This window comes from Cryptomeria japonica, chromosome 7 (genome assembly GCF_030272615.1).
Source record: "Cryptomeria japonica chromosome 7, Sugi_1.0, whole genome shotgun sequence".
NCBI classification, from domain to species: Eukaryota; Viridiplantae; Streptophyta; class Pinopsida; order Cupressales; family Cupressaceae; genus Cryptomeria; species Cryptomeria japonica.
In genome coordinates, this window is record NC_081411.1 from 355869040 (window position 1) to 355893503 (window position 24464).

Consider the following 24464-nt stretch of genomic DNA (forward strand, 5'->3'; position numbering starts at 1 on the left):
GCCTTACATATCTATAGCCCCCATGGGAGCTATAGATATGGCAGAGTGGATCTGCCAAATTCACAATAATGTGAATACTTTGGCTCTTAGTTCATCGAGTAAAAGAGTGGATTGTGCACCTTATATCGACAGACAAACTCGATTTGTTTCCCGGGCTGCTTGGTTTTCAAGACCTACTGATTGTCAGACGTTGACGGGCAAAGAAAGAGTCATTTTTGGGAATGCAACTCATGCAGCTTCAATCACTAAGATACGTGTTCGAGAGATGGGGATTCATGTGAATTCTGCGGGTCCTTATGGCAAACTCAATGCGAAATGGTTCAAAGAGAAAATCCAAGGTTTCTGAGATAAACTACTTATCACGGATGCAAAAATCAAACACAGTTTTTCTCTCACAGGCTCCTCAAGTGAATCACATGGACTGTGAAAACTTGATGTCTATTACAGAGCTTGGACTATAATTTTTGCACAGTCATGTCATAAAAGACACCTGTAGACCTTGCAGAAAGAAAGAAAATTTATATTAATGTCCATGAATAATCAGAGCATGTCAATGCAACAAAAATCAAACACATTTTTTTCCAGAAGCTCCTCGAGTGAATGTCCATGAATAATCAGAGCATGTCAGTGCATCAAAAATCAAACACAGTTTTTTCCAGAAGCTCCTCAAGTGAGTCTCATGAACTGTGAAAACTTGATGTCTATTACAGTGAGATTTTTTCCAGAAGCTTTCGGCTCAACAAAATTCTGTGTTCACCTCATAGTATTCAATTTTGTATCATGAATTTTTAATTAATTAAATTAATAATGGAAACAACTTTCTGAAAAATGTCTCTTAAATTTTGCACACCCATAAATGGATAGTATAAGCCATTGTATCAGATGCATTGAGATTTGAGAATGAATCTGAACTTTCAAAAATCAAACACTATTTTCCAGAAGCTCCCTAGCTGAACCAAACTTTGTGTTCACCTCACAATATTCAATTTTGTATCGTGAATTTCAAACTGGTTAAATTAAGAACGTCTCTTAATTTTTGCACACCCATAAAAGGATGGTATAAGCCATTATATGCAGATGCATTAAGAATGGTATTGAACACTAAAATGCCACCATTCTAATAGAATATTAATGTGAATGTCCTTAATACTTCAAGACTGGATTTTTTCTGCATCTCAACCTGCAAATTCATACGTGATTTAGATTTTTTGATAGGTCCCAAGTTGAATAATGAGTGGCCAGTATGGGTTGGGCAAGAATCCTTAACATAAAAAAGACCGAATCAGAAAAAAATTTACCACAACTTCGGTTACATGTCACCAATTTATCATTTGACAATTGTGCAGCTCATCTTGATATTACAGTAAACTTTCTTACTTGATTCTTTCTTTGAAGTTTGTCCAATCCCTCTCACCAATTTGCTCGTGTTTGACTCCTTCTGATGAAAAGGCAAAAGAAATTCTTTTAAAGTTTAGGATATCAAAATAACACAATTAGGTCAAATTTCTGCCAGGCACTAGGCAGAGGTTGCGGGGACTCTTCACAAGCAACTTCTGTCCAGGCAAACTGAAGAAAAACTAAACCTGGTCCCAGAGAATCTCAAGGAATTTGCATTGTTTGTCAACATCTTCAGTTTGACTCCTGTTTTGCTATAAAACAATATTAGAAAGCAAAATCTTCCTAAGCAATTTTGTTTACAAAACCTCCCACTTTAAAATTTATATTTTTAATAAGGAAAAAGATGAAAAGGATCCAAGAAAAATAGCAGGCACCAAATGGGCTATATTACAGTTTTTTGTTTAGGTATGTCCTTTTTTATATATTTGTACTCTGTTGGATTACCTGAGCGGTGCACCAGCACATATAAGGAAAAGAAAACCAAACAGCTCTTTAGGAATCACTTGGTTTTCTGTGTTGTGATGACCAGCAAGCTTATTATCTTTTCACTGCTCATCATCTCGAGTTTAAGTGCCTTCAGGCTTCTTGCAAAACTCAGAACCAAAAGCAAAACATATTTTACACTTCAGTCAAGATGGTCAGTGTTGTACTATTCATTTTTCCAAAAATTGATGATAATGAGCAATCTTACAGAATATAGAGATTTCATGCACCTAAAATCAATAATCTTAATGACTTGGAGTCATGAGCAATGAAAAACTCATCTAGAAATCCCAGATAACCTCACAGACTGAATCAAGCTCACAGGTTCCCTATACCAATTATTCATAAGCAAATACTCTACAGAATGTATCTCGTTTTCTGCAGTATTTCTGGACATGTAAATGTTACAGAAAAACACAACTAGAAATAGTCCACTTGATACTTTGGCTGGTAAAATACCTTCTGCAGAATACAGACGTCTGAAATTATAGGATCAGAAATACATGCAAATCATTCTTTTTTGTCATAAAACTTATAACAATTTTCAACTTAGATCAATCGTCATTCTTTTCAATGCCGAGTGTAAACATGAATCGGCTTCATTACGCATTACTATTCGGTCGATACTGAAAAACAAATAGCAAAAACGAAAGTTGAAGTAAATCATAATATTCATCAATTGATGAATGGAGGGAAAATACAGAGTAATGAGAGCAATCTCAAACTGAGGTTACTACGGTAAATATTCTGTCAAAAGTTAAGGCGCTCGTATTGATTTCATAGATCAAATTTAGGTGTATTGAACACTTGGAACATATCTGGAAAGTCGGAAAGGAACCAAAAAAATTCATTTGAACACTATTCCACGAAATAAAATGTATGGGATGCTCAAAATATGACCACTGACTTTTAACAATTAAATTAACTGAATATGATTAACACATGTTTGAAAAGATTCAGCTTTTCCTATTTAGTGTTAAGAAATACCATCATGTGCTGTTTTCCGATTTCCAGGAACCTTCAAATATACAAAATATTTCAAAGAAATGTTACCATATGTGTATTGCAACTACAAAATATCATTATTCATTATATATGCTAGCCCTGTTCATAATACCCCGTCTCTTGGTGACTTTGGCTTTCAGTGGATCTTCTAAAGTATTACTATGCCTACGATAAACACATATAGACATTGATGAAAGTGATAAAAACGTTGCACTAAGCTATTGCTTTTGAGTGACTAGGCCATTGTTTCTGAGGGTTTTCTTCTGCTGGATTGGAAAAGGTCAATGCCATCATCATAATTGAACTGCCTGAGCTTTAGCAGAATATATAGGAGAATCCCACATCCAAAGCCAAGAGCTGCACTGGATCCAGTCAGCGAAACAGCCGTGCACATGAGCATCACAAAAGAATCCTGCTTGGAATTCATGTCACGACAAGCCATGGCCAATTCTATTCCCGAAAAGAGCAGTAACACACCCAATAAACCAATTGGGAATTGAGTGAGGACTTTTACAAGGGAGCTGCCAAGTAACAGACCCAAAACCATCTTAGAAGTGCCGAGAAACACCACAGAGGCCCCACTTCTTGCCCCAAATCGATACTGGCCAGCAAGCCCTCCTGCACCATGGCATACAGGCATTGCCCCAAACCAACACCCCACCAAGTTCATCAATCCCACACTAGCAGAAACAGAAGTTGCAGTCACCTCCTTCAGTGGAAACAGATCATGAGACAATTTACAGACTGCTATAACAGAATTCAGTACGGACAAAGGTATCTGAGGTACTGCTGCCCTGAGGAACCCTACTTTCCAGTCATTTCTAGAAATGCTAACTATTTGGGGTTTTGATGGACCTAGAGTCAACTGTTTTAGAATATCAGGCTGTCTCCAAATAGCAATAACGATCCCAACCAAGAAAACAATCAGAGCAGAGGGAATACCACTTACCACTCTCAGATATCTATTGGGTTTTCTTCGGTCTCTATCAGAATCCCTATCCTCGTCCCCAACCGGATTTTCTTGCCTCTCATTACCAGAACCTGTCACCATGACAATGAAACAGAAACTGACAAGTGCCAAGATAAGCCCATCCCACCCATCCCAAGCTCTGTCTCCCTCTGACTTACCAGTAGCAAAATTCTGATTCTTCCTAATATACTTAACTGCGGTGAAGGTAAAGGACAGCCCCTGTGATAACTGCACACCTCTAACGACAGGCAGAGGAAGTAAACGGTAAATAACTCCCATTAAACCTGTAACACCCAGTACAAAGAGTATTCCAGCGGTGCAGATGCCTGCTGCCATAATCTGTGGAATAGTGAGATGATCACCCTCGCTTATGGCCACCGCAGCAATGGATTTCATAGGCTGAACTGGCATTGGGATTCCCCATATTAGCCCTGTGATTATATTGTAGATTCCTGTAAAGATTAGAGTGGTGCCCAGATCAAGGCCATTGACAAGAGTGAGTGCAATTACTATTGGTACAAATGTGCCCAGGTCGCCAAGTGATCCACTCACCTCAGACCATATTCTTTTGCATCCCAAATTCTGTTTCAACCTTGCAGGCAGAGATATAGATACAGAAGAAGCTGACCTATCTTCTTGTATAGGTAGAAGCCTTTCCCTCGATGGATTGTCAATTTGTTCTTCCTCCATGCTTGCAAATCTTAATTCTGAGTTGTGGGTTGAGCTACTGATTCATAAGGACCAATATTTCTAGTCTTCTAATGATAACCCATTGCTTGCAAGAGCCAATTAAAAAAAAACCCTTGGCCATCTGCTGTGGCCAAGAGGCAGATACAAAATTCTTGGAAGATCCCTTTTCATAGTTTATTATTTAATTGAAGGGGTTCCGGAATTTTGTTTGCTTCTTTTTCTTACGTAATTGAGTCTGAATCAACTAGGCCACAGCATATTGAATATTAGCGATTGATGTTATCGAATCATTGAAACTGAGCTCCAACGATCTGGATAGATTTATTTTTTTGGGTGGGTACAGCTTACAGGTCAGAATTTTTTTGGGTGGGGACAGATTTATTTTGAGGGTGAATTATATTTTTATCAATCTCAGCTTTCAGGTCAGATTTTGCTGATGTCACGGGTTGGAAAGAAGCATACGCATTCCAGGATAAATCAAGTTAGATTAATTGATTGCCATCGTGAGAGGTCATAAATTGAATAATAAATGCTATACTATGAATTTAATTATGGAGGACAGATATAACTTGTTTTAAAATGAAGATGCATGATTTTAATGTAATTTTAAATTTTGGATTGTTTCAAGATGTTGGTTAGATTCTTTTTATTTATGTGTGGCCTTTGACTTTGTAAGTCTATGAATCTAAACTACTTTGATCTAACATCTAATATATACATCTAATCCCACAATTTGTGAACTTTAACTTTGTGGTTCATCTAATATATTATTTTTTATTCTATTATAAGGAATGGTGATATTTAAGAATATCTTCATAAAGTTTTTCAAATCACTAAGAAACAAGTAACTATGTTAACCCTTAGAAAAGACTAGCTCGTTCATGATTAAAGACAACAATCTTCAAACATATACATGGGTGATAGTGATGTGAAGCAAAATTAGATTATTTTAAGGTGCTCTAATCAAAATGTTCATACCATACTCTTTTGTTAAATGTAAATGATATTTGATATTTTTTATTATGATGTTGAATGCAATTGAGTGCCTTAAAAGCTAGTATAAAGCAATATTGCGTGTTAGTGAAAGAAGTGGGTGGGAAGAAGCTTTTTTTTTAGCTTTAGGGGCGAAATCCACAAGTGTGAGATCATTCTTGCCCATGTAGGGTTGGCATGGGACTTGTAGGTGTAGACGTATGAAAATGACCATATTCCTAAATGAATATTTTATGTTCATTTCTCTATTTAATTAAATCCAATTTAATTGAATAACCCACATTCCTCTATTTAATTAAGTAAATTACTCAATTTATTTAAATTAAATTCACTATACTTCTTTTGCCATTTAATGAATAAATCATTTTATTCAATTAAATCCTTTCTATCCACTTTTAATTAAATTCAAATTTAATTAAATAGTCTACCCTAAATTAAATAAATCTAATTTATTTGATTTCCCCAAATTGCAACCAAAATTGAATTAAATTCATTTTATTCAATTAAATCCTATTATCCCTTCATCCACTTGCAAAATCCTACATCTCCCACTTCTTTCCTAAACCATATTCCTAACCCCTTCTAGACTCTTCTAATCACTTCTAAATTAACCTAACCCATTTCCTAAACTTTGTCACATCCCTAAACAAAGGGAAGTCAATTCTCAAACCCTCAAAGTCTTTGAAAACCCTTAAAGGCTTCAACCACTTAACTTTGAAAGTCTCCCAAACCATTAATGGTTAACTCAACCCTTTAGCATGATTAAAGAATTTCCCTAAACTCAACCTCCATGTAACCCAAGGGTCTCATCAAGCATTTATTGTTTTGACCATGGTTATCCTTAATCTTTTGCACAAGAGTTTATCCTTTGGGTAAAACCTTTATCCAATGGGTAATCCTAACTTAACCATAACCCTTACCCCTAAGATAACCATGAGGTCTTCTCAAGCATTTAATGCTTCCTACCTCTCTTCTCAACCCAGTCTTATGTTGACATTTGTCACCATTTCATTGGTGACAATTGCAAACATGGATTCCCAACTTTCAAACTCAACCCTTGATTAACTCTTTCAATCCTGACCATCCATTGCACTATTTTTGCTATAAATAGAGCTCTCATTTCTCCATTTTGAGGATCCAAGTCTTTAGCATCACACTTATACTAAAATCCATCCAAGCTTTAATATATCATTTTATGCTCGTCATTTAGCCTCTCTTTTCAATAGGAATTAATCTAAATATGCATGTTTAGAGTATTTTCCTTATCATTTAGCTATTTCATAGACTAATATAGCTTGTTAGGATAGTCTTGTTACTAATCTTGTCATCTTATAAACTAGTTTATTGCATTTATAGGATCATGCATAACTTAGGATGCATTTCATCTTAAAATCAACCAAAGCATCCCTCGTTCTTGCATTTGTCATCCCTAAACTGTTTTGCTCAGTGATATGAGAGCAAAAACATTGGTTTGAGGGACCTTGTAAGATAGAGAACCATGGAACCATCCTTGGGAAGTTGAGTCATCCTTCATGACTCCATAACTTGCACCAAGAAGTCCTGTGGGTGTGTGAGAAAGGCTCCCTAGAACTCCATTTTTTTCAAATTTCAAGTTCTATCGACCCGTTTTTCCTGCATACATTTTTGGCACCCACCATGGGGCCCAACCCCATATATCAAATCGGTTTTTAAATTTAACCTCTTTTGCAGGTACGCGGGAAACAAGAATCAACGCGTGGGAAACATTCTATAGCGCTTCCGGTTAATAGTATAGCACATCAAGCTTACTGTTTAGCGCGTGCAGTCTATCATATAGCACATGAAGCCTTTAAATTAGTGCATCATCCCACTAATATTTTCCTGTAGGTCTCGGTGCGGGAGAAAAACAGCGCGGCGCATCTGAAAACCAGTTTAGTGCTCTTGGAAAACAGCTTAGCACATTGGGTCTGTTTGATAGCGCATCTCGCCCATTCTGTAGCTCGTACAATTTGTCCTGTAGCGCATCACTGACAGAAAATAAAATAAAATAAAATTGTAACCGAACTTAAAAGTTAGACTTGTAGAAGTCCACCAGATCCAAAATCTTTCTAACTATTTTGAATTGATGTTTTGTAGGATTTCTAACATCTTATTACAGGGATGAGCTTAGTTATTTTTAGAGTTATACATAGTTTAGATTTTTACTAACTTAGTTAAGTTAGTTAAAATTTTTTAAAAAAATTCAACTCTTGTTAAATAAAATCGAATTCACCTTATTTGGGCTGTAAAACGAACCACAACAACAATTTTCTTGCTTTTCTAGGAGAGAAAATTCTCAATTTGGATTATAAAAAGAACAAAACAATCTTTCTTTTTGCAAAGATAGCTTTAAAAAGAACTTCACCATCCTTTGGTGCATAAAAGGATTCACTTCATTTTTGCAAAGTAAAAGAATCACACTTGTCATGTTTTGTTCAAAATAAAGAGGGAAGTTCTTCCCCTTTTTCAATTTTCTTTTGTTGGCCACATCGAAGTTTTACTTTGTTGACCAGGTTCTTTTGCTAGATTAGATAATCATTGCTTTGAGGAAATAAAAGGAACACCATGCTTGTTGGAGCAACATCTCCAAGTAGAAGTTAGCAAATCATTAACTTAAAAGGTAAAAAGAACTTTGTTTGCCTTGTCTCGAAAGTGGAAGGTATATGCTCTCCCCTTAACTGGGTGACCAAAACGCCAAACCACTCTTATGCTTTCAGTATTTCAAGCAATAAATCCTTTAGCAGGCTTGCCTTCCCGAGGAGTTGAAATCAACTCTTAAAGTCATTTATGGTCGGTGTGAAGGGAACGACCTGAGTGGGAAACGACTTTGACGCCAAGTGTTCCAACCCACTATAATCAAAAGTGGAAAGTGATGAAAGTCCTTTTCAATGGTTGCGCGCAATGATTAGCCTTCCCCTAGTATCCTTGAGATACGTAAAGATTTTGTTCTAAAGGTTGGGAAGCCTCCTGAGGGAGTTTATCACTGACGGTCAAATAGGAAGCCTGATTACGAACCATAGAAATAGAAACCTTGAGCCGAGTCAGTAACCAGATATTTGTAATATCATAGTGCAAGGGTGGGGAAGAATCCACCCCCAAGATCACTCACCATATATCTCCCAAGATAACTACTCAATTGTGAAGCAATTCATTTTGAGTTAATTTCTGGCAAAAGGCAAAAAAATGGGTGCCCCTTAGGGGGTGACACGGCTGTTTGAGTTGACAGAGTATTGAGACTAGTGGGCTATGATATTACTTATGACCTTTGAATAAAGAGTCTTCTTGAAGTGTATTATTTGTATCCAAACTTGTTAAAACATTGGGGATTTAAACACATCCTCGCAGAAAATACACTTTTTATTAGATTAAGCAAAATGGTTGTCTCTTTGGTGCTATGTTTGCATTTATTACTTCAGAAAACCATCCATCAAAACTAAAAAACTCATAACAAAAATCCAAAAATTGCAAAAAAACCAACCAAAGGAAAATATCAGGACAGTCTAGCGCGTGAGAGCAAACTCTTAGCGCGTGTGGTACATTTTTTAGCACATCAGAACATCAAGTTAGCGCGTTCCAGTTGAAATAGTAGCATTCTACCAAAATTTCAAAACAACATTAAACAGTTAGCACATCCGGAAAACAGCCTAGCGCATTGGAGTCAAACAATAGCACGTAAGGTTTAATAGTTAGCACATAGTAGGCCCATATTAATGCATAACTTTTGGAGCAAAGCAGAAAACCAGATAAGCAGTCTAAAACAGTTAGCGCGTAGCTAGGGGCACCTTAGCACGTGTGGTCTTTCCCTTAGCGCATTGAAAACTTTCTGTAACGCATCCCATCTCTGTTTTAGCGCGTGACCAAACCCAGAAAAATAGGGGGCAAAACAATGAAGAATTTTGAAAACTTAGAAGATATTTTTGGAAACCTCTTTTCATCAGCTTCATTTTTCGTCAAACCAAAGTATCAAAAACAGAGCTTTAAAAACTATTTCTTGAGCAAAATTTGTGTCAAACAAAAGTTGTAAAAATCCAAAACTGGTTGCGTGATAAAACATATCTATCCTATCAAAATTAGGAAACATCATCACAAGTGACAAATAGGTCCTTTATCATCTCGCAGATTTTATCTCAAAAACACTTGTTTAAAACCTCAGGTTGTCAAATCAAGTTTCCATATCAGGAGACTTTATCCATATCATTTGACACGTTTTGTCGTGAGGGGGCATCTAAACCTTCACTTTGATAAAGTAAAACTTGAGTTTTCAAAGCAAGATCAACTGAATCCAAAACAATTCAAAGGAAACCATTGATCATTTATGCATGACTAATCCCCATATTCTGAGAAGAAAGAATATTTATCATAACACCATGTTGAAGAAACAACAACCAAGTTTTCCAAATTTGTCAAAAGAAATAAATTTTTATATATCAATCGTCAACTGTTCAAATCTCATCGAACATTCCTTCATCACGTCAAACTATATATCTAGAATAAATCCAACGAACTTGACAAAGAGCCTTTGAAGACTAGGGCATATTGTCAAAAATCCGCATTTAGTCAAATTATAAACCGTGGAGGAAAGATCAATCCCGCATTCTTTCCCAACGAGTGCATCACTTACAACACACCCCGATTTGAACCACCAACCCTGGAGCAACATATCGAAGAGGATTTTGTCCCCTTTGTCACAGAAATCTTCTACTAAAATGCATGTTACTCGCTCTCAACAAAACAAACAAAGCGAGGCACAAGCAGAATCCAGTATGAATCGGAAGTTATCAAATCCTTTTGAAGGTCCACATCTAGAGGATACTGAAATTTCTGAAGAACTTCTTCAGGAATGCCAGGACAGTGTTGCATTCCAAAAACTTGTGGAAAGACTCATGGAAAATGACAAGGAAAATACTTGCTCATGCTCACAAGCAAAGGGGTCAAACTCCCTGAAGACTTTGACACGAACATGTTTAGAACGAGACCTCAACATTACGAATATCAAGAACGACAACGAGAAGGGGAAGCACATGACCTGGAACAAGATATTCCTGAACAAAACATACCGGAACAACATACACCAAGGCAAAACATCCCTGAGCAACACATCCCCGAGCAAAACATATCGTTCCATACACCATTTCAACCCAGGAATAAGCAAGGGAATAACTCTTCCCTCGGCAAAACAATACACCTTTGATTGCCCTTACTCAGCAAATGCAAATGTTACAAAGACAAATGCAATACATGCAACAAGGGATGATAGTATAGTACTCATTAAACGAAATTTGTCCTTATCCCTTTGACAGAAGATTACACATGATCCCTTTTCCTCCAAACTCAGATGTTCCTAAATTTGACAAGTACGAGGGAAAAAGCGATCCCCATGATCATATCAGAGAATTCTGTACCATGAGTCTTGAATTTGCTCATGATGACACCTATCTGATGAGGTTGTTCCCAAGAAGCTTAGGAGGACAAATAATGGAATGGTTATCCAAAATTACACCTCCTGTCAGATCATTTGATGAATTGGTCAATAAATTCATAACACAATATTCCTATAACATTCAACATGCTATAACCATGCTAGACGTCTGCAAAACCAAACAGAAAAACAATGAAACATTCATGGTATTCCTTCAACGTTGGTGATGTATGGTTTCACAATATCCTTGAGATATTCCTGGAAAGGAGAAAATGGAAATTCTCATCAACAACTTGAATGGTGAGATGAGTTATAGGCTCAAACTCCAATGCATACCGTCTTTCACTAAACTAGTTGAAAATGACATCCAAGTAGAAGAAGCATGTGTCAAAAAGGGAACACTCAAATTCTTCAAAGAAGGAACAAGTTCATCAAACTACAGTAACCAAAACAACAACAACTTAAACAAATCTAGATTCTGGACTCAAAACAAAAATGAAGGCAGCAATGAATCACATGATCCAAAATCTAAGCAACCAGTGCTCGCATTATCAGGAAATCCTCAAGCTACAAAGAATCCTAAAGGTGCTAACCCAGATGCTAACACATGCACACCGAATACCAATCAAGGTCAACCCAACACAAACAACACCGACGATACTCAAAACAAAACCACAAATCAAGGACCTAATAACAATTCATGAGATGTCACCAACAATTTCCAAAAACGTGTCTTCACACCACTGGGACAATCACTGGAGTCAGCATTCAGAGAACTCCTGGCAAACAAGATTATCTCTTTGCCCGCAATCAGCAACTATGAACCCCAAATCAAACCACCTTGGTGGAATGACTTACACTTTTGTGATTTTCATCGCAACAAAGGTCATCGAACGAACGATTGCATGAGATTGAAAAACATTGTTCAAGACATGATTGATCGAGGTGATTTAACGATGGATGGTCTCAAAACAAATGATGACCATGGGGCCTTTAAAAATCCTCTTCCAAACTACAACAAAGATGGAGCTTCAACCTCGAACGATACACATGGAGCTTGTATCAATCACATCTACAATAACACCATCAATCACATATCAGCTAAAGAAAATCATGTAAACGTCATCACAATCCGAGACCAGCATAATTATGAATCTGTCAATGTAACAACCAGAGCTTAGAAATATGTCTTGAAGGGCCACACAACAACAACAAACACTACACCAAAAATCCAATATGATTTAGTCAGCCAACTACGCAAAACTCCTACTCAAATATCTATACTAGAATTGTTGAAACTGTCGCCAAAACACAAAGACATATTGGAACAAGCACTGTTGGAAACCAATGTACCTCAAGATCTGGATGCTGACAAATTCCAAGCCATGGTCACTCATATGATAGGGCCTCATAATCTCACCTTCTCAGAGCATGATAATGCTTTCTTAAGTCATCCACATAACACTCCCCTCCATATTGAAGTCATCATCTATAAGCACCGAGTAAAAAGAGTATTGATAGATGGAGGAGCTGGACTTAATATATGTACCTTAAAACTTATTCGTGCATTAGGCTTCTCTGAGGAGTCTATTGATCCACGCAAAAAGATTACCATAAAAGCATATGATGATGAAGAAAGGTCATCTAAAGGAACCGTGATGTTACCCATTCAAGTTGGACTAGTGCAAGAAGATACTATGTGTCAAGTCTTAGACATAGACCTCACATACAATATTTTATTAGGTTGACCCTGGATACATGAAATGCAAGCAGTGCCTTCTACGTATCACCAGTGTGTCAAATTTCCCTATAACGGACAAGAAATTTCTATATTAGCTGATCACAATCCATTTCAACATTGTAATGCAATGGGGGTAGCCCAAGATAGTTTGGTTCCCCATAATAGGGAAAAACATAATTCCTCAACATCAGATCTATAGAAGGCAAAGTCTGAATCATTACCTGGAGATTTCAAGCAGAAAATGCAAATCAGAGAACAGGGCATGGGGGAATACTCTTTGGAACCCATGTGTTTGGCCAACTTACCAACATCACCCAGATCTCATGGATTACCTACAACATCACCACATCAGGTAACTCAGCCCATCACCAAATTTGATGGTACCTTCATCCAACTCGGCACTCTAGCACATGAATCAGAGGAAAAGGACATCCTTAGCTGGTTATACAAAGATGAGGAAGAAGATAACCAAGCAGCTACTCTGGACATAGTTCTACCAACACACCTGTATGGAAAGGGCTACTTAATCATGCAACAAATGGGATATAATGGTAAAGGACCTATTGGAAAACGCAAAGGAGTCACGAAACCAATAGACCTTCCTTCACAGCTCAGTAGAGACAAAACAGGATTGGGCTGTAAACTCACTTTCCTACTAGGAAAGATACCACGCATAAATCCAAAACCTCAATGGAAAGCAAAGAAGAAGTACAAAGAAGAATCCTAGTAGGAAGCACTATTTGAGTCAGCAGCAACAATCCGCAAGGACCGTAAACATAAAGAACAGAAGCAACATCAGGAGAAACTCCTCAATCACAAGAAGGCCATATCTGCAGCAGTAGCTCATATCCAAGCACCGATATCCAAAAAAGCAGAACTACCTCCTGATATCATTATTCCTCCCCAAGGAGGAACAGTATATGAGTAAATACAAAAGGTAGAAGTAGGATCCGACACAGAATCAATGAAGACTATCAAACTGGTCTCAATTATCAAAGATCTCTTTTCACCATACAACATACTTGTTTATAGCACTGAAAAGATCTGGGATAATACCTCTGAGACTAATTCCAATGAATATGAATGGGGTAGCTACTCAAATGCTACTGGAGATACCGCTGACAATACTAGTTCCATATCCCTTTTTCAAGAAGAGCATAGCATAGGAGTTGGACTACCTGAATTTGGACCACAGAATATCTATGATGCTAAGGAAAGCGGACAGAAACATTATGGACAAGTTTATATAGAGGATGATACCATTAAAGACCTCGATGGAATCCTGAACTTCTTTAGCACCCGAACCAATCACGATGACACCTCTGTCTTGACACTTACAATAGTAGAACTTGATCCACCAAACGATTCCTTAACACTTGTCTTTCCCGACCTCATTGACTGGGATGAACCCGAAATACATGATGTACAAATTTTTCTAGACGATGAATCTATTATCCACTACCTATGCACCGTTAACCTAGAAACAGGCTCTACTAGTGAACACGATAACGATGTCTGCAACCAAGGGAGTGCCAAGTCTCTCAGTCACAAAAATGAACCAAATAAAAGATATGATGCTGAAAACTAGTCAATGGCAGCTCTAGATCACAAAAAAATAAAAATAAAGGACGCATCTCAGGGTGAAAACCTTTTTAAGACACCTAAGGATGGGAGACTTGACACTCTTCCTGAACACTTTCATGAGTGATCACCCATATTGATTGAGCTCACTCAATCAATCAACATTGGTACTACAAAAGCAGTCAAAAACATACACCTAGCAGAATCTCTAACAGAGGAAGAAAGATCAGCATTTATCACCTTTTTTAAAGAAAAGCAAATCAACTTTTCTTGGTCATACACAGATATGCCCGGAATTGATCCACATTTAATCATGCATCACTTGTCCATCTCTCCAGGAGTTAAGCCAGTTAGGCAAAAACTACGAAAGATGAATCCACAGGTAGCACTCATGGTCAAGGCTGAACTGAAGAAACTATTAGATGTCGGATTCATTCGACCCATCAACTATGCAAAATGGATTTCCAACATAGTACCAGTATCAAAACCAGATGGCAGTATCAGAATCTACACTGATTTTAGAGATGTCAACAAAGCCTGTCCAAAGGACGACTTTCCTTTGCCCAGTATCGACATAATTGTAGACCTCACAGCGGGCCATGCAATGCTCTCACTAATGGATGTTTTTTTCAGGCTATAATCAAATAAAAATAGCCCCCGAAGATCAAGATAGAACAACATTCACCTATCCTTGGGGAACGTACTGTTGGAATGTTATGCCTTTTGGCTTAAAGAATGCAGGGGCTACTTATCAAAGAGCAATGACAACAATCTTTCATGACACAGTGCATACCTTCATGGAAGACTATGTGGATGATTTACTAGCTAAATCCTTTACCAGAGTAGAACACACCTCAGCATCCTAACAAAGATCTTTGATCGATTGGAGAAATTTCAAGTCAGGCTCAACCCTAAGAAGTGTGTCTTTGGGGTTACATCAGGCAAGTTACTAGGCTACATAGTCTCAGCTAAAGGTATTGAAGTAGATCCCACAAAGGTACAAGCCATTATGGAGATGCCACCACCAAAGAACATCAACCAACTCAAATCTCTACAAGGCCGACTTCAATCAATCAGGCGATTCATCGCTCAACTAGCCGATAAAAATCTACCATTCAATCACTTGCTACATAAGAATGTACCTTTCAGATTGGAAGCCAAGTGTGCAGAATCTTTTTATCAAATCAAACAGTATCTAATGAACCCACCAGTTCTAGTACCACCAATAGCAAGAAAGCCACTCATTCTATACATTTCAACAACAGATATATCACTGGGGGCACTATTGGCACAAGAAGATCAACAAGGAAAAGAATGAGCTATATACTACATCAGCAGGACATTGAATGGCTATGAACTCAACTATACATTCATTGAGAAGGCTTGTCTAACAGTAGGCTTTGCTTCTCAAAAGTTCTGACATTATATGCTAGCACACACAATTAAGCTAGTGGCAAAAATTGATCCTCTCAAATATCTACTTAGCAAGGAAGCTCTTACAGGCCGATTAGCTAAATGGGTCATGATTCTCAGTGAATTTGATATCTACTACACAGAACGAAGAGCTATCAAAGGACAAGCAATTGCAGACCAACTAGCTGAAGCACCGCTACCAAGAAAACAAACTATGGAGATTGAATTCCTGGACAGGGATGTTCTTACTATTTCTACCAAATAATGGACCCTATACTTTAATGGATCCTACACACAACATGGTTCAGGTGTTGGCATTCTATTCATCACTCCTGAAGGGCATACTATACCAAGATCATATAGGCTTATGTTTCCATGCACAAATAATGTGGTTGAATATGAGGCATTGGTTATAGGCATCAAAATGGTTGTAGAATGGAAAATCATAGAGTTAAAGGTCTATGAAGATTCGCAACTAGTTGTCAATCAAATCAATGATGACTATTAGACAAAGGATGACAAGCTACTACCCTACAAATGAATGGTGGATGATTTCAAACAATATTTTGTACACATCACCTTCGAGCAAGTACCAAGCTTGAACAACAAAGCAGTCGATACAATGGCTACTATCGCTTCATTACTACAAATTCTAGAACAATAGAGTCGTTATGAGTTCCTGGTAGAGCAACTGTTCTCCCCAGCCTATGACCACTCTGAATCCCATGTTATCTATGCCTTGACTGGTTCAGATTCTCCTTTATATGGACCAATATATGATTATCTAAAGAACAATATCCTCCCCATTGACCAATCCCATAACCAAAAATGTAATTTTATCCAACAAGCCGCCCATTATACTCTTACTGCTGATACTTTGTACCATCGAGGTCTAGATGGTACTCTTCTTCATTGCCTTGATCATAATGAATCTGACTCCACTTTACATGATCTTCACGAAGGTATTTGTGGTACACATTCAAGTGGTACAACTCTTGCTAAAAAGCTTTTCAGAATGGGATATTACTGGTCGACAATGGAAAAAAATTCTTATCATTTTTCCAAAAAGTGTCCTAAATTTCAGATCGATGGCAATCTGATACATGCACCAGCATAGGAACTGCAGCAATTTACAACATCTTGGCCCTTTTGTTAGTAGGGACTAGACTTGGTCGGCAAAATTCATCTTCATCTTCAAATGGACACAAATTCATTATAACCGCAACAGAATACTTTACCAAATGGATAGAAGCAGTCCCCTTGACCACAGTGACTGGAAAACAAATTGCCTCTTTTATCCTAAACTATCTGATCTGTAGATATGGTATTCCAAGCTCCATCATCACCGATAATGGACGACCTTTCAAAAACCAAGATGTCTGAGAACTATGTGAACAATTCAAAATACAACATCGTTTCTCTACTCCATATTACCCATAGGGGAATGGTCAAGCGGAAGCATCCAACAATACAATATTGAAAATCCTAAAGAAAGCAGTGAATGATGCAGGCAAAGATTGGCATATCCAACTCAATCCAGCACTTTGGGCATACAGAACTAACATCTGTACACCTACAGGAGTGACACCATTCTCATTGGTATATGGATCAGAAGCTATTTTATCCCTAGAGGTAGAAATTCCATCTCTTAGAGTCTCTCTAAAAGGATTAATCCCAGATAAAGAGTATTGAGTCAACAGATTGCAAGAACTGGAACTATTAGATGAGAGACGTCAACATGCTTATACTCATCTCAAAGCATATTAGCAACGCATGTGCCGAAGCTACAATCACAAGGTCATTCCCAGAAAATTTAAAATTGGTGACCTAGTCCTCAAAGAAAATCCAAGAAAACAACAAGATCGAGAAAAGAAAGGGAAATTTGAACCTAATTGGTTAGGTCCCTATGTCATCATATCAGTCTATGGATCAAGTGCTTATCAGCTAAAAAATTCAGAAGGAGATGTGCTCGACGAACCAACTAATAGTATTCATCTAAAGAAATACTACACTTGAGTAGTCTAATGCACGGAAAAAGTCAAAAACAATCAAAAAATCAAAAAAAAAAAAATCAAGAAAAAGCGAATAAAAAGGTACAATAAAAGCAACTGGTGAAAACCTGGTAATAGGTGCTATTGTGAAAGGGCAGCTCCTCTATCTATCTCCATATCCATATCTCCGCAGTCCAACACTATCGGCCATCGCCCAACACTATATCACGAATATCCATCCAGGACATATTTAGCATAGTCACTATCCTGATTTATCCATATATCCTTTCCCTGCATTTCAACATGGCCTGGTAATCACTGTACATATCCACATCGAGAGACACACTTAGCTAAGGGCAATAATCGTCAAAACTTGCAGCATGTTCAAACCATCCAAACTATTTGCAAAACTCGGAACACCACATCCAGCAACCAAAAAGTTACTCAATCACAGAGCGAAACATTGAATCACTAAAACAAGAATCACAAAAACAATACGATGGATGATTTTCCGAAGTACCAAATGTTACATTTTGCATAAAGTCTTGACTATTGTTGCATTTGAACTTTTAAAATTATTGGATTCTCTACATTTTCTCAACAAATGCTTCCAAGCTAGAGATCATTGGGAAACTCCAATATTTTCTTAGTCTTCTATCTGGGAGGCGATCACTTGTACTATGTAAATACTTGTCTCAAGATGGGATTCACAACATATCACTGAAGACATGATTCCACTTTACGCATACACATGGTTTAATCTTGTCTGTTTATACGCAAACCGCACTCTGGTCGTCCTGGTTCAATTATACCTTGACGCTTGTGCTATCTTGCAAAATCAAACATCATGTAAATTTTTCTCAGGTTATCATGGTTCAATTATGCCATTATACTTGTATAAATTTTCAACATATCCGAAGATCAATCCATGCTCAATGATGATACATATATCGAAAGCAAATAAACATATGGTTATATCGAGATGACAAATGCAGAATAAGGATGCTCCAAAAACAAGTAGTTGCATATCATTTTACAAGTAGTTGCATATCAAATCATACATCTCATTTTCAAGATACATCTCACAGCATATCAAATCATACATCTCATTTTCAAGATACATCTCACATCTCATAAACATCATACATTTACATCATTTCTTTTCACTTCAAATACATCTATCTAAGCATTGCATCATCATCAAATAAACACAAGCATATAGAAAGCATCATCCACAACACATCGCATAATCAAAAACAATGGTGTCATATATATATATATATATATATATATATATATATATATATATATATATATATATATATATATATATATATATATATATATATATATATATATATATATATATATATATATATATAAACTGATCAAAATGTACAATATCTGTCATGTCTGTGCCCCGTACAATAAAAACAATGATCCAAAATACAATAGAGACATCGTCTCTCAAGTATGACTATCTCTTGAGTGAGATGGTCTCGCCGCTGATGTCCCAGCCCCTGGATCTCCAGGAGGATCCTGTCTCGAAGGCCCTGTCACGCCTCTGCTCTTTGACCGCGACCCAGTCTCTCAAGATCGACTCAATCTTGACTGCGTAAAGCTCCGCACTCTGTGCTCCCTGGGCACCACATCCTCATAGTGGCGTCAATAGTACTCCGCCCCCTTGACTCTCAAGGACAGCTCTCTCATGATATCTCTCAAAGGGCCACCTACTGCCGCTCTCTGCAAGTTCCTTGCCAGCTCCTCCGCTCGACCCTGCCGCTCTATCTCAATATCACGCTCTAGGGTCAGCTAGGTATTCTGACACTGCTACGTCAATAGCTATGTCTACAGTTGCTGTACTATCAACTATAGGGTCCTAATCTGGGCGTCCTCCACATGCGTCGGGATCCAGACCCATAGGGGCACCCGTGAAGGGGTACCCCCTGTCCCTCTACCTATCCTCGATGTTGGTGGAGGTAACTCATCAGTCCTCCTCCTCTACGCTGGTCGTCTCCACTCATCAATCCCTCCCACTGCTACTATCACCTCTCCCACTCTCCCCTCCTCCCTTGCTCCAATCACCAAACCTCCTCTCCCTCTATCCATCATAGCTCGTCGAATTGCTCTCTCCACCTACACTCCCCTATCACCCCCATCTCTACCTTTGTCTCCTCTCCCTCGTTGTCCTCCTCCATCTCCATCATCTCCCTCATCACCATCTCCCCCTGCCTCATCCTCATCATCATCGAAAGCAGGCCGCATCTCCTCAAGATCTGATATCCTAGCCACGACACGAGCTGCAAACAAACTAGCAAACTCATGTGTCATCCCAGCATCTAATATCTCAGGAGCGTAGTCCCATATCTGGCCCGCTAAGCTGGCAAACTCCTCTACAGCTGCTCCACTATCAATAGTCGGACCCCAATTTGGTATATCCTACCTCTGACGCACATACAAATAGGTCCCCTGTGGTATCCCCTACTGCTGACCATATTGCCGCAAAACTCTAGCAACTTGAAATCTCTCGATCACAAAGGGCATCCTCCCTATCAAAAACTGACTCATAAAAACATATGGCATCTCCAGCCCATCCTCGGCCCATACCTCACAATCTGTATATGATCGCCAGATGATCGTATCAATGTCATCCAATACCCTCCTCCAGTGCTCAAGTTTACCCAGCTTCTGCTGGACAACTAACTCCCTATATCCATATGCATATACCCGCCCAGCAGGCCTGTCTCTATCCACTAGTGGCCTAGCTGTTGGAATGTGCTCCCAACACCATACCTGTAGAAGTGTCACGCCAGCTGACAAACTGTCGTAGCCCAAGTATACAACCTCATGTAAGTCCCTATACAAATGGGCTAGCATAGACAATCCCCATGCAAACCTGCGACCCTGTGTCACCATCTCCTCTAACACCAATCCCCATCCTATAGAAAATCCCTTCGACCTACGATCGGAACACAAGAATCCACCTATAAAACCTGCTAGTACTAATGGAAGAGGCGCATAGTCCAAATCCAAGAACTCCTACCAAGGGATCTCATATCCACAAACTGTCTCATCTTGAAATATGCGACGCAATGCCTCTGTTCTGCCCTCCTTTGTCTGCTCATAAGGCAATAATGCACCTACTATGGGAATCCACAATATCCTATAACAATCCTCAAGAGTCACCGTCATCTCACTTGTGGCAAAGTGGAAGGTGTTCGTATCACTATGCCATCTCTCGGCGACTGCTGTCAGTAAACCCTGGTTCACAGTAAACCGAGGCATATCTAGTAGAGATGACAGACCACATCTCTCAATAATATATAAATTAGCCTGTGCCAACCGTGGTATCAATGCCCATGGTCTAGGGAACCGCTCGCATGACTGAACCACTCCCAAACGCTCTTGTCAAAAACCAAAACAAGTCCAATATCAGTTTCCTCATCAAAACAAAGATATCAAAATCAAAATCACATCAAAAACTTGAAACATTTTGCAAATCTAATCAGGTTCCACATCATATCATTCCATATCAACTTGTAACATAACTCAAGTTTTCAAAAACCATATCAAACTTGTAACACAGCTCAAGTCTCCACGTCACATAAACTTGTAAAACAATTCAAGTTTCCCACCCATATCAACTTGTAAAACAACTCAAGTTTCTAACCCATATCAACTTGTAACACAACTCAAGTTCCATAATCATATCAGCTTGTAACACAATTCAAGCTTCACACATATTAACTTAAAACAATGCAAATCAAATCAAGTTTAGATCACAAACACATTAATATCTACATAAATAACTTGAAAATTTGCAAATCAAACCAAGTTATATCAGTACTCATATTGGACAAATTATCAAAAACATGACAGTCGACACAACAAATGGCAAAAATCCACCTCTCCATGCAAAACTAACCTTATCCTATGTAATTTTCTACATTCACAAATCATCCTATCTTGTAAAACCTAATACATGCGCTAATTAAATTTGGCTATGCGCTAAACCATATCCATGCGCTACCCTTTTTCCTCCACGCGTTATCCTATCTACCCTATGCACTAGACTAAATCTACGCGCTACCCTTTTTTCTCCATGTGCCAACTAATCTACCCTAAGCACTAAACCCAATCCATGCATTAACCTATCCCACATCTGTGCTACCTATTTAACCTTATGTGTTAGGTCTAACCTACACACTACTTATCCCTGCCCATGCGACTCCCTGTGCACCCTATGTGCTAGGTTTACCTGATGCGCTACCTTTTTAACCCTAAGCGTTACCCTGTGTCCCTCATGCGCTAATCTAAGGCCATGCGCTAACCTAGAAACTCCATGTGCTACCCTAAACATTTTCGAACGCTACCTAAATTACAACCCTATGCACTACGAAAATTTTCATATGCGCTAACCTACGACCCCTATGCACCAAAACGTGAAAATCGTATATCAAAATTCAAAAACTGACCAAAAATGACTAAATTAAAAATTAAAAAGGGGTCAAAAAGGTTGACTTACCGGTGGTCCATACACGGCAGGCCTCCGATACCTCCGAACGTGCTCGAATCGATGCGTAGAATATGGAATAGGCATTTTGTCTTCTCTCCAAAAGTCTCTTTCTCCAAGGTCAACAAGCACAAATGAGACAAAACAATGCACTTTTCCCCTTTTATAGGGTAAAATAAAATTAGGGTTAGGGAAATGAGCATGTAATTTGCTCGTGGTCTCCCTCATACCCTCGCACATGTCAATTATCGGGAGATGAATCAATTTAAACATTCCACCTAGCCAAAATTTTGCAAAACAAACACAATTATCAAATCAAATCAAATTTTCCAAAATTTTGAGTCATCTCCCAAGGGGGCATTATCACCATCGATTATCAAATCTAGGGCATCACACATCAAATCTGAGGCATGGCATGAAAATCCATCAAAACAACATTGATCATAAAATCGCAACGACACATCATTTTCTTTGAAATAACATGTGCACACACGTCACTTCAAAGAGGGGCAAAATGTAGGCGTATAAAAATGACCATATTCTTAAATGAATATTTTATGTTCATTTCTATATTTAATTAAATCTAGTTTAATTTAATAACCCACATTCCTCTATTTAATTTATTAAATTACTCAATTTATTTAAATTAAATTCACTATACCTCTTTTGCCATTTAATGAATAAATCATTTTATTCAATTAAATCCCTTCTATCCACTTTTAATTAAATTCAAATTTAATTAAATAGTCTACCCTAAATTAAATAAATCTAATTTATTTGATTCCCCCAAATTGCAACCAAAATTGAATTAAATTCATTTTATTCAATTAAATCCTATCATCCCTTCATCCACTTGCAAAATCCTACATCTCCCACTTGCTTCCTAAACCCTATTCCTAACCCCTTCTAGACTCTTCTAATCACTTCTAAATTAACCTAACCCATTTCCTAAACTTTGTCACATCCCTAAACAAAGGGAAGTCACTTCTCAAACCCTCAAAGTCTTTGAAAACCCTTAAAGGCTCCAACCACTTAACTTTGAAAGTCTCCCAAACCATTAATGGTTAACTCAACCCTTTAGCATGATTAAAGAATTTCCCTAAACTCAACCTCCATGTAACCCAAGGGTCTCATCAAGCATTTATTGCTTTGACCATGGTTATCCTTAATCTTTTGCACAAGAGTTTATCCTTTGGGTAAAACCTTTATCCAATGGGTAATCCTAACTTAACTATAACCCTTACCCCTAAGATAACCATGAGGTTTTCTCAAGCATTTAATGCTTCCTACCTCTCTTCTTAACCCAGTCTTATGTTGACATTTGTCACCATTTCATTGGTGACAATTGCAAACATGGATTCCCAACTTTCAAACTCAACCCTTGATTAACTCTTTCAATCCTGACCATCCATTGCCCTATTTTTGCTATAAATAGAGCTCTCATTTCTCCATTTTGAGGATCCAAGTCTTTAGCATCACACTTATACTAAAATCCATCCAAGCTTTAATATATCATTTTATGCTCATCATTTAGCCTCTCTTTTCAATAGGAATTAATCTAAATATGCATGTTTAGAGTATTTTCCTTATCATTTAGCTATTTCATAGACTAATATAGCTTGTTAGGATAGTCTTGTTACTAATCTTGTCATCTTATAAACTAGTTTATTGCATTTATAGGATCATGCATAACTTAGGATGCATTTCATCTTAAAATCAACCAAAGCATCCCGCAATCTTGCATTTGTCATCCCTAGACCATTTTGCTCAGTAATCTGAGAGCAAAAACTTTTGGTTTGAGGGACCTTGTAAGATAGAGAACCATGGAACCATCCTTGGGAAGTTGAGTCATCCTTCATGACTCCGTAACTTGCACCAAGAAGTCCTGTGGGTGTGTGAGCAAGGCTCCCTAGAACTCCATTTTTTTCACATTTCAAGTTCTATCGACCCGCTTTTCCCGCATACAGTAGGCATTGATATCAAGGACCAAATTAATGTTTTGAAGTAATTGCATTTATGTGTTTAACACACCACAAGACTCGAAGGGGGGGTGGGGGGGCGGGGGGGGTTGTTGAATCAATCCAGACCTTCAAATGCTTAAAATTTGAACTTCAAATTTAGAATCACAAACATATAATCCCTGCAATAGAAAACCATGAAAGTATGAAACAAAACAAACACATGAACACTAGATTTATGTGGAAAACTCAATCATGGAAAAACCACTATGAGAATCAAACTCACAGTAT

At 38.0% G+C, this 24464-nt stretch overlaps 1 protein-coding gene across 1 annotated transcript; it reads right to left on the reverse strand.

Moving 5' to 3' along the window:
* Window positions 1-2824: 2824 nt before the first annotated feature.
* Window positions 2825-4905, reverse strand: LOC131051773 (molybdate transporter 2). The gene has a single exon (XM_057986378.2). The coding sequence runs from the start codon at window positions 4544-4546 to the stop codon at window positions 3122-3124; it is 1425 nt and encodes a 474-aa protein (XP_057842361.1). The 5' UTR covers window positions 4547-4905; the 3' UTR covers window positions 2825-3121.
* Between the last annotated feature and the right edge of the window lie 19559 nt (window positions 4906-24464).

What these genes read in the sequence shown, in the direction of transcription:
- LOC131051773 (XM_057986378.2), bottom strand. Translation starts at nt 4,546, where the DNA reads ATGGAGGAAGAACAAATTGACAATCCATCGAGGGAAAGGCTTCTACCT.